This window comes from Nestor notabilis, unplaced genomic scaffold, assembly GCF_000696875.1.
Source record: "Nestor notabilis isolate BGI_N333 unplaced genomic scaffold, ASM69687v1 scaffold4986, whole genome shotgun sequence".
Lineage (NCBI taxonomy): Eukaryota > Metazoa > Chordata > Aves > Psittaciformes > Psittacidae > Nestor > Nestor notabilis.
Window position 1 is genome coordinate 91,338 of NW_009932234.1, and position 11,888 is coordinate 103,225.

General features: G+C 45.2%; 1 protein-coding gene across 1 annotated transcript in view; it reads left to right on the forward strand.

Annotated features, from left to right (window-relative positions):
• The window catches only part of CAPN13 (calpain 13), a gene marked incomplete at its 3' end in the record, with an annotated part of 37,174 nt that overhangs the window by 18,485 nt on the left and 6,801 nt on the right, over nt 1-11,888 (forward strand). Inside the window, exons 8-14 of the mRNA XM_010016266.1 lie at nt 621-695; nt 1,415-1,581; nt 2,889-3,034; nt 4,728-4,790; nt 6,259-6,419; nt 7,930-7,966; nt 10,884-10,941. Coding sequence (XP_010014568.1) covers nt 621-695; nt 1,415-1,581; nt 2,889-3,034; nt 4,728-4,790; nt 6,259-6,419; nt 7,930-7,966; nt 10,884-10,941 — 707 coding nt within the window. The remainder of the gene's footprint in view (nt 1-620; nt 696-1,414; nt 1,582-2,888; nt 3,035-4,727; nt 4,791-6,258; nt 6,420-7,929; nt 7,967-10,883; nt 10,942-11,888) is intronic.

Genomic DNA, 11,888 nt, shown 5'->3' on the forward strand with positions numbered 1-11,888 from the left:
AAAGTCAGGCTAGCGTGTTGTGTCTGGATGGGTTGGCGGGTGGTGCAGACATGTTTAGGGCTGGGATAATAGCTATCTGCTCCGACAGAATGCTCCCATTCTTTGGAAGGGTGAGCTATAATCCTAACAGTAATTGAAATGTCAGTAGAGAGCGTTCACAGGTAAACTGCATAAATCAATAAATTATTGATTCATGCTCTGTTTATTTATCTTAAACTCTGCAGAAAGTACAATTATCTCTTAATTATAAACATGCTGCTTGGAAACAACCCATTTGACTGGCTAATGTGCCCTCTACACATCAATGTAATATCAGCACTTCAGAGCGCTATGCCTTGGTGCCTTCTAAGCTCTCCAGCATATGGACAGGTGACTGGGGCTTGGAGGGCAGAGGCAGGGATACCCATCCTAGGGTGGGCAACTCAGGCACAGCAAAGGTGCAGAGCTCTATTTGCTGGCTTTGGGCATGAAGGTATCACCCACAATCCCATTCCTGATGTGCAGTTTGCTCACGCCTCCTGATCCCTCATGACTTAATGGGCTGATAAGAGGAATGGGCAGAACAGAGAGATGAGGATACTGTGCCTCACATCTGCTTGTTGATTTTTTCCTGTTCGCAGCTCTCCTCAGTGGGACCATGTTGAGCCTAAATACAGAGAAGCCCTCCTCAGAAATAAGGATGATGGAGAATTCTGGTATTTCCCTATTGCTCCTTCTGTCTACCAGGTTTTCTGTTTGCATTCATTATGAAAGAAGAGTCATTTAGGCAGTTGTCCTGACCTGATGGTTTCAGAGGAAACAAGACCTAGAGAAATGGAGCTGGCCAAGATTAAGTACCAAGCTGGTGGGAAAAAAATAAAGGAAAAGTGAGAGAAGTAAAAATCCAGCTTGCTGAGACATAGTCATTTTGTCACACTGTCCTTCCCCATAAAACACCTAGCTTGAACTGTGCTCAGCTCTGGAGGAAACAGCACAAGAGGGACATGGAATTGCTTGAGTGAATCCAGAGGAGGCCACAAAGATGATCAGAGGACTGGAGCACCTCTCCTGTCAAAACAGACTGAGAGTGCTAAGGCTGTTCAGAAAAGGCTCAGGGGAGACCCTGTAACAGTCTTCTAATACCTAAAGGGGTCCTACAAGAAATCTGAAGAGAGTTTTTTTACAAGGGCCTGTAGTGACAGGACATCAGGGAATGGCTTTAAACTGAAAGAGGGTACTACTGAACATTCCCTGAGGCTCTAGGTGCAGTCAGGGCAGCCCAAGTGCATTGAGAGTTGACTTCTGTGAAGTATCAGCCAGCTCAGCTATAGCCTGTAGCTCTCTCTGTAATCCTCTTCTAAAGACATTGGGGATGATCATGGATACCTGACCAGTATCTCAAACTGAAATGTGAAATTTTAATCCTTCTCTGCAGGATGTCCTGTGAAAACTTCCAGGAGCAGTTTTCCTGGCTCTATATATGTAACAGCACTCCAACATTTCTGGACTTTGGAGACCAGCACCGCACAACGTGGTCCATGGAGAAGCACATCAACCTGTGGAGACCAGTCCTGGACACTGGCAGGAGTAACTATTCTACAGGTAATGAACATTTGCTGCAGTTACCCAGTCCTTTCCTCCTCTCCACTGGTGCTTACAGTGAAACATGCACTCTGAGCACTGAATTGCAGAAATATTGATTGCCAGTTGCTAATACCTGCCCTTTCCCATTACAGCACCTATCAGCTAAAGAGGTAGAAGCAAAGCAGCGGCGCGGGCTGCTGAGTTAAAACAGGAGACTTGTGATTTAGAAGCCCTGAACTCTTTAAATCAAAATTTGCTTGTCTGTCTTCTTTCAGTCAGTTGCAGTAGGCGTTACTGCAGGCCTCATCAGAAAGTCTGGTCTGGCAAAGCTGATTTTACAGAGCAAGAAATACTCTGAAATGAAATGGATCTGAAAGGAAGGAATTGTGCCACAATGCTCTATTTTCAAAGGTAGAAAGGCCTTTGAGCAGATAAAACCTCTGGTTTTACTGCCTGGGCAAGGACTCTTCTGGCAATGCAAGCTCTGATTCGGCTGTAAAGTTTTGGCTTACATGTTTCAGCCTCCTCCCTGTAACCTTGATCTCAAGGGGCAATAACAAAGCAATGTCTGTGTTGCTGCACACCATAGGCACTGGGACTGAGTGAGGAGGTGCAGGGGCTGAACCTGAGAGCATGTGGGCAGAACCAGTTTCCTTGAAGTGGTGTTTCCCACCAGCCCTCTAGTAAAGTTCCTGTCCAAGCACAAGTGGGCTAAATTTCAGCTTTTGAGGCCACCCAACACAGATACATGGCTTAAAGTCTAGCCTGGTTTAAGCAGTTGCTGCCGTATCACTTCTTTTTTCCCATTTTGGGCATTTTGCTGCTTTCTTATCAAGGATGTTTCCTGTTAACTAAAACCAGGGCCAAGAAGCAGCCTATTCTTTCTGTTGCTTAACATCCTGTTCTGTCCATCACTAATAGGAAGGAAGGAAAAGAGAGCTTTGGACCATTTTGACCTTTTCTTCTACTGTTTATGATCTCCTTGCCACAGTCCTTTTCAGGTCAGCCACTGGGTTAGGCAGCTGATTAAGAACCACTGTGTTTCTGCCTCAGGGAAAGTGTGCCATGTAAGTGAAGCAGATGTAGGGGGGTTGAGAAATCTGCGTGACTTTTATGACTTTGCAAGAGATTTCTAGAATGATCAAAGCACAATTAGTTTAACTTGAGATGCCTCAATTCTTGGTAATGGAGAGACTACAGTGCTCTGAAAGGATCTTGGAGCAGTAACAACCTGTTCCTCTGGGTCCATAGCAAATCCTTGCACAATAGGCTATTACCGAGATGTCTATGTGGCTAGTATTAATCCATTAACACTTTCTCAGCAGGTGCAGTTTCAATGAACCCTCAGTATTTTTTCAAAGTGATGGATTATGAACCAAACACCTATAATGTAGTAATTTCAATCATGCAAAAACATGCTGAGGATACGCAGAATGCAAAAAACCTGAAGATTGGCTTTTTGATCACCATGGTAAGCACAATCAGGTATCGTAGAATCACAGGCTGGGTTGGGTTGGAAGGAACCTTAAGGTTCACCCAGTTCCAACCCCCTGCCACAGGCAGGGACACCTTCCACTAGAGCAGGTTGCTCCAAGCCCCTGTGTCCAACCTGGCCTTGAACACTGCCAGGGATGGGGCAGCCACAGCTTCTCTGGGCACCCTGTGCCAGCTCCTTAGCACCCACACTGGGAAGAATTTCTTCCTAATGCCTAACCTAAATCTTCCCTCTTTCAGTTTAAAGCCATTCTCCCTTCTCCTACCACTACACGTCCTTGTTTTCTGTGGTTTATTATACCTGTACATGGAAATGAAAGACTGAATTGCCTTTCAGGCTACAAAAAGAGAGCAGACAGTATTTGCAATAAATTTCTGGATGCCTGCTGTCGTAGAACATCACAGGAAAAGTAGAGTAAGGAAGGTTTAGTTTTCTTTATTCATGTATTAAGAGAGGAAAGGTTGAACATTTAGTTCTGTAGCATCCCAAAATAGCTCTGGGAAAATCAGGGAGTCCCTAGATTACAAGACATGCCAGGGCAATATTCTCTGTGCCCAGCAGTACTAGCGACATGCCTTGCTGGCCCAGCACAAAGCATGGCAGCAGCACTAACCACAGAATATGAGCAATACTTCGGGTCTAGTAGGGAAGCAAATGCCTTCTTGTTTCCCAAAATGGTCCTGTTTTACTCAATCCCCTCTTTCCTATCACAGAAAGCCATGCAAAAACCATTTACAAGATAGGCTTTGCTCAAGACCAGTGTGGAGGTAATCCACTCAATACCTGGGACCTCCACCACGATTTCCCTGGTTATTTTCCTGGTGACTATCCAGGGAAGTGCCATTCAAAGGGCAGTTGTCAGAGCATTACCAGCAATACTGAGAATGCAACTGCTAGTGCAGATTGATGCCAGCCTTTTCCAAAGTGTTTTTGTTGTTGGCTGAGGAGCGTGGGAGGGAGTTGTTCTTCGTCTGAAGAATAAAAGGAAGCAGAGATTGCTATGACCCTAACTTCACATTCTCCTGATCACTGGAGAGGTTTTGCCTAGTCCCAGACTTTGAATAATTGATGCCATAAGTCTCGCAGCATAAAGGAAGAGCATGGCTTTGTAGCTCATCAAAAACAGTGTCTGAGAAATACGAAGTGTAGCAAAAAGAGCATCCCTCCAGCAAGTGGAACTCACTATCCCTGTGCTGGGAGATCCTTTGCCTGGTGCAGATTATCAGGCCTGCAGGGCTCCCTGGAGCCCACTGTGCCACTTGGAAAGAGCTGCTGCTCTTGGTAAATGGGGAACAGCATCCTCACCAGCAGTCACCAGACAAGGAGGTTCCTGCATGCTTTTGCATGATGTGTGTCCACCTTGACTAGTTACACATTTTAACAGACATGACCCTCAATGGGAGATGATGGCATAGGTTTTGGGTCCCTTGAAAAGGGGTTGTCTAATTAGCAGAGTAAGGGACAGATCTTGTCTATTCTTGCTTCATATTTAAAATGTCTTTCTTCCCCTCCTGTTGATCCTGAGGTGTGGTCATTCAGTTTTTCTCTCTCTTGGTATATTCCAAGGACACATGAAATTTGATGTCACGTCTGTATGACATGGCCTCTGTGGCCATACCTCACCTCAGGCTCAGTTTGGGTTTCTGACCTTGCATGGTCTCCTGCACAGGTCCTGAAGGGCAAGGCCAAACAGACCATCACTAGAGGCACCAGGATTACTGTGGAGCACCTGGTCAGTGAGGGAAAGGGGACAGTTACGCTGCTCTGTCATGCTATAGCTCTTAGTAATGTAATGATATTGTATTGTTACAAATCCACACAGCAGATGATACAGAAAATACTCCCCTATGGACACAGCATAAGTATTTTAACGGTCTACCAGCTCCTCACAGCCAATATCCTGCCCTGATAGCAACAAAACTCAACTCCAGGAGCTAAAACCAGGGTAGGTTTACAGTGCTGTTCTGCATAAAAGTTTACAAGGGATTTTCTTTGCATGTGGAGAGTGCAATTGCTAAGAATCATGTGGCTTCACCCTTCCTGAGCTGTTTTCATTGCCATTACTCATTAGCAGCATCATTCATTGTTCAGTACCTTTTGAGAGACATCAAATTGTTGTTGTGATGTGAAAAGAGTGTTATCCCTGGGCAGCACGAGAGGGGAAAGCAGTGCAGGCAAGGAAGCAAAACAAAATGGACGTATCTGATAGCTCTAGGAAGCCTTTGATTAAATATGGATACAGAACACTAATACGTGGCTGTGAGGGAAGTTTAATGTTGTGTGATAGATCTGAGCAATGTATAGATCCTGATTCTTATCTCACACCAGTTTTGACTCCATTGAGATATTAATCTGCTGCTGCCTTTTACCAGAAGGAATGTGGAATGAGACCCAAAAGTAAAAAATGGATTACACCATTTATTTCTTTGCAGCACTGCCCGTTCCTATCTGCTCCAGATCTGACCCATAGTACTTGGCAGTCTACATACCTCCCAGCCGTCTCTAACAGTAGTCATCTTTTTATGTGGTTTTTTTCTTCCAAAATAGCAGTTTTATGTTATTGTCTCCCAAAGGCATGGCTCATAAATAACTCTGCCACGCTGTATAACCATTCTAAATGGAATTTATACACGCTGATGTATTTTGGGGAATATGTTTAGGAAGGGTTTTTTATTATGCTATCTTAACGTGTCATCATAGTAATAGCTGCTGCATTATATTTGTTTCATCTCAGCAAAAATACTGGAATAACAGAAGAAAGATCAGAATATTCTGTTTCCTAGTGACACTTGCTGGAAGGTTTAGGTTGCGATTCTTGAAGCAGTGCCATCTGGGTGAGATGCTTAGTGAGCTCTCTGAGTCGCACTAGAACTCAGGGAAGTTTTAGTAAGAGTATTCATCCTTGGTTCCTCCATGAACTCCAGTCTGCTTAATGTTAATTGAAGTTCTCTTCAAATCCACTTACATTCATTTTGCCTTCTGTTTCTTTCAGTTCTTCCACCCTTATGCATTTTTGATGTGTCCTTGAACAAAGTGTGTCACCTGGATGGGCTTTTCATACCACTGGGGAGGTTAAGACATGCTAGATGGAGTGTATATTTAGAAAGCTGTGGGAATATAAGGCTGCTGTGGGTGGAACTTGCTGGTTTACTTTGGTTGCTGACATGGAGAGGAGACAGCCAGTTACTTTTTTCTTTCAGGAGAACTCCAAAGTTCTGAAACAAACTTTTGCCTTGACTCGAGACGTGACCACCTACTTTATCCTGAGCCCAGGAACATACGCTGTTGTTCCTGCTGCAGCAGAGGACCAACAGTTTGAATTCCTCTTAAGAATTTTCATGAAGAATCAAGACAACTATGAGTAAGATGATAAGTATTCCTTGAAGGCCCCAGACTTACAGTGTGCCAGGATTTAACAATTTAATGTCAAGATAACTAATGTGGCAATTTGCTTTTAATATACTCTAGAAGTGTGTTGGGAGGACACAGCTGAGTGTTAAGCACCATGTTGAGGCGGATCACGCGTATAGTCAGATGCTTAGGGGTGGCCACTGCAGAACAGGGCAATAACTCATTGGCAGCCACAAAGGGTCTCAGCTTTAGTACAAAGAGCATCACAAGCAAGCAATGATTGTGAGATATCCCCCTTCAGTTGTGAGGAAATCTCTCCTTACTGAAAGAAGGAATGTGAGCTTGCTTTTCTTAACAAGTGTTATGTAGTTTCTTGTGCTGTCTGATGGATCAGGTCCCACCAGCCTCAGAATGGGATCTAGAGAAGCAAAGAGCAGTGAAAGGCCTTGATCCTTTCACCCAGCCATCTCATAGCCAGGCTGGCAGGGCTCCCTGTGGGTATAAAGGGGACCTTGAAGATAAGTTTAGTGGGAAAGTGGTATCTTAATTCATGCAAAGGCAGCTGTTATCATGTTTTCACGTAAATAGGAGGGTGTGCTTTATGTAAAGAGCAAGCCCTGGCATTCAGCCTTACTAAATGACCTTCAAGCATCGGATGTACAGTGGCTTTTCTTTAGCAAGCTTTATAATGGAGGTGATTGCAGTTCTTGCCATATGATAATAATGAGATTACTTTCTAGGCTTTGGTCCCTGGCCCGGAACCAACTAAGGCAACTCCTTGGTTATGGAAAACAAACATAAGAAGACTGTGCTCTGGGCTGGACTGCCTTCAGCATGACAAGTCATGCACAAGATGTCTCAGCCTCGGCAGGCGGCGCTTTCTAGGACCCTCACAGACTTTCCTGAGCTAGGCCAAGCATTGGGATCCCGTTTTTGTGGGTCTCTGCAGCACTTTACCTGTATGATAGCACAGATGCTATTAAAATAGCATCTGGCTTGCCTGATTTCTCTACCAAACACAAAACTCAAGTATTGAATGTTGCTATTGAGTCTCAGAAGGAATGGTGACCTCCACTGAATTTCAAGCAGCCTGCAGACATTTAAAAGATGTTGCCTTTTAAAAAGATGTTGTCTTTTGATAGCGCAGATACTGTTTTTATTCCTGACTATTAAATTTGGCAGAGAGAAAGCAGGTGAATATTTTATGTGGCTCAAGGCAGGGCAGCCCCGTCTTCTGTGTAGTGAAGTTAGTCCTGGCATGCTCAGAGTGAGACAAGTTACCCTTTCTCTGCTGCTGGTGCGGTGTCCCCCCAGCAGCTAGAGACTCACGTCTGCTTGCACAGAGAGACCCAGGACTGGTGCAACAAGCTTGGCTGAGCTGGGACCAGCTGGGTGGTGTAGGTGCTGAGCATCCTGGGGGGCTGCAAGCACTGTGGGTGCCTGACTTCTGCCATATCTGCAAATTGATGCTCTGAAAAGGCCTGTTCTCTCCCAGTTTGACTCTTGTAACTCTCTTCCAGGAACTCAAGCTCCCCACCCAGCCCAGTGCTGCCAATGGTAAGAGTGTGTGAAAACTGATATGGATACTTGTGGTGGTGAATGGTTTCCAGAGAGCTGACCATTTGATAGCCACCTCTACTGACTTCTCCCCTTCCTTCCTCACATACCTGATACCACTCTGCTCTTTTCTCCTTTCACCACCCAGTACCTGTCCAAGAGTTATGGCACCCTACAACCAGGGGTGACTAGCCTGGGGTATCTCTCTGGAGAGACAGGAGTGACAGTGAAGCCTCTAATCTTCACGTGTCTCTTACAGAGCTTGATTTTCTTAAGGAAACAAATCTTCTACAGTCCCTCTGTCAGCCTGCCCATCTGTACTTTCCACCTTGCCTTCTTGAACGCTTTGACCAACCAAATACAGAAGAAGGGAGAGCATTTCAGGGATATAGTAAACTCTTGTGATGTCTGTAAATGAGTACGTATCTAAGGAGAAGAGAGGGGGAAACTTTGATGAAAAAGTCACAACTAGAGTTTGACCTCTTTTAAAAAGACTTCACAGCTGACAGCAGGGTCATACATGACTTCCCCATAGAGGGTAGCTCATAGGTATGACCCCAAGAGGGTCATATATGCCTAAATGAATAGCTTTATTTAAGTGCTTGCACCATATGAAGCATAGGAGTCCATAAGGGTGAGACACAAAGAAGATGTCTTCTGATTTTCATCAGGGTGTCTTCAAGGATATAGGGGAAATTACACTTAAAACCTGGTTGCATCTCTAGTTCAACCCACATTTCAGCCTCTCTAGCCCAGCTATCATCTGGATTTCCTCACAGTGAACTGTGCAAACTGTCGGAGCTGGTCCAGGTGCTGCTGCCTCACCAGCTGCTTACAAACCCCTGCTGCTGAGAGGCTGTTATTTATAGCAGTGCAAACTCAGTGCAGGTCTTTGAAGCCAAAGGTGTAAAACTGCTTCAGGAGAACAGAAAACAGAGACCTTTCCTTGTGATTCATTTTCCAGCCTGCAATTAAGCCCCATTAGAGGTGTAGTGTAAATGGTGGCTTATTATCTCTTAGCACTGACAAGCTGTCAGTTTACTCAGCTGTTGTTATTAGTGAGTGTTTTGACTTTGATGAATTATGGTACCCTTACTTTCTGCTCTTGTTCAGGTATTTGGGTTTCACTGGTGTGAATTATCTTGCACTGAGATGAAGGCATTGGGACTTAGGCTTAAATCTTTCGGGGGAAACTTTATGATGTTAAGGATAGTTCTGTCTTCTCACCAGAGGGCTGAAAGAAATCGCTTAACCATTGAATTGCAGTTGCTCAGGTACAGTCAAGCCTGCTTGGGGTTGAGAAGGTACAAGAGAAAAGAGAAGTCAACTCCTGCTCTGTTTTCTTGGTTCGCATGTATCTTTGCATGCCCTAAGCCAGTGGTTTCAACTGGCCATCAATAAGGATTAGGCTTTGTACATCTATTCTTATGTTTGGACTTGCTGAACTCCACCCTGGATGTATTCTGTTGTCTTCTTCAGGCTCCGAGCTGCTCCTTCCTGGTTGTGCTAAGTGATAACATCCAAACTATGCATCTTTCATTGCAGCAGCTGTTCCTCACTCCCAGTCCACTTTACTTTCGGGGTGTTTAAACTGCAGCCTGTACTTTACATTCCCTGCCCTCTCTGAAGTGCTGATTGGATCTGCAGACTTCTGCCTCCAGATGTTTTGGAATTGAATTATTTATGTGTGTACTTTGTCTTTGATGCAGGATCTACCAAGACAGAACCAGGACAGCTCCTATAAGGCTATCTTCCTAAGATATGCTAAGCAGGTATCCTATCTATAACATCTTGCTGAAAAAATAAAAATAAATAAGGATGTGGACTTGCAAAAAGAAAAATTGATCTATGATGTTGATACAAATCCATTTAGAAAAATGGTTTTTTGGGGAAATACTGCTCCATCTTCAAGCAGATACCTTGAAAACAGTATTGATTGGCCTGCCAAAGCCCCCAGAAAAATGAGACATTCAGCTGGGATAGATTGGCTAGTCCCATATATCAGCGGGGGACTGGAGATTTGCGGTAGTGCTGGTGATGGGCTTGCATGTGTACTTCTTTTTTGGCTTTGGTTTGTTTATTTACTGAAAGCAATTAGAAAGCTTTGGGTATTCCCCCCCTCTCATCAGCATCGTTTTCCGTTTGCCTTCACAGCGTTTGGAAACTAGACATCAGTCAGTGTTTGAGTAATTGATTCCTGATCTTTCAGAGCCAAACTCCGTGTGTTCACAGGAGATGCTTTTAATGGTTTAATAAACAGCTATAAAGAACTCTTCAACTTAGTCAACAGGAGAAAAAATTACTGCTAAAAGTCTTTGCACAGTGGACCTCTTGCAGTTAATAGTTGTATCAATGCATGAAGGTGAAAATGAACACCTTGCTGAATGCCCTGGGTGTGTATCAGGTGGGAGGCGGAAAGGTTCCCCAAAGGGTAGCTCAGAAGGAAGCAGCAGCAGTGCCTGTGCTCCCAGTCTGCTTGCCCGTCCCTGTCTGCTCACCAGCTGAGCCTGCCCATCAGCAACCTGCTCTAGTGGAAGGTGTCCCTGCCCATGGCAGGGGGTTAGAACAGGATGAGCTTTAAGGTCCCTTCCAACCCAAACCATTCTGTGATTCTAGGATAACTCCCCAGATAGGAGCTGGTGAAGTCAACAAGTGTTCACTTTCCCTCACTGCTGGAAATACCCCATGGTGATGGGAATGCCTGTAACTGCCCTGGCTACTCAGGTAGGGAAGGACAAAGAGTAGCTCAGCAGTGTGGAGAGCTGTTATGCTCCTGAGGGGGTGCTGCTGCTCCTCTGATATAAGCAGAGATCCTTCTTGGTGGCCACAGTGCATGAGTAAAGAAGTTTGGGGCTAAAGTGACACAGGAGAAAACTTTATGCTCACAGACCTTTCCTTGCATTTTATACTGCATTAGGGCTCAGATATCGATGCCTCGCAGCTGCAAGAACTCCTTAATGAAGTGATCCTACAAGGTAAGTATTTTAAACCCCAGCTATTGTCTTTGGTGCTTCCCTATCCCTTAGCCTAGTGTAAATTAGACAGAGGATTTAGTGGTGTCCTGATGCCCCTTAAAACATCCTCCGTGTGGCTTACTGCATTGTTGGATCTTGAAGAATGAGAAGTGGTGCTGAGGCACTGGAACAGGTTGCCCAAAGAAGTAGTAAATGCTCCACTCTGGTAATCCCCGGCAGTGTTCAAGGCCAGGCTGGGCAGAGCTTTGGGTGACATGGTCTAGTGTGAGGTGTCCCTGCCCATGGCAGAGGGTTGGAACTAGATGATCTTAAGTTCCTTTCCAACCCAAACCATTCCATGATTCTGTAATTCTATAAGTGCTTCCACCAATGTTCCCTCTGCTTTGCAGACCTATCCTACCCCATGCTGTCCTTCTCCTGGAAGTCCCCATGAGCACCCCTTCCTGCTTTGTGCCCCACCAGTAGTAGCAGGAACTCATTCCCTGGCTGGGCTGCACTAGTGAGTGCCCTGGGGAGCTGCGCCTCCCACTCTCCTCACTGCCACCCAGTTTCTCCAGTCCAGCCGTGGCCTGCTTCACTCCTCTGTAGCAGCCTCAAGCTGGCTTCCAGCATTTTCCAGCCTTCCTAACCTGCCCACCTGGAAAACAGCATGACACAGGCACAGCCGGAGGGCTTGAACTGACTCAGTCATGCACAAGGTTCAAAGTGCTCTTAGGACTTGCTAATTCTGCATAAATGGCCTTTCTTGTCACTGTCATTTTCCTTATCCTTATTTTAAGAGGGAGGGGTCGCCCAAAGAAGGCTCTTGTCCTCGGGGACAGCAGCAGAGATGTCAGAGGCATGTCATACTCCCTCAGTGGACCTCAGCCTTGCACATAGCCCTGGTTGTATTTGAGCCAGATCTGGGGCTTTTTAGCTACATGAGCCTTCAGACTGGTGTCCTCTTT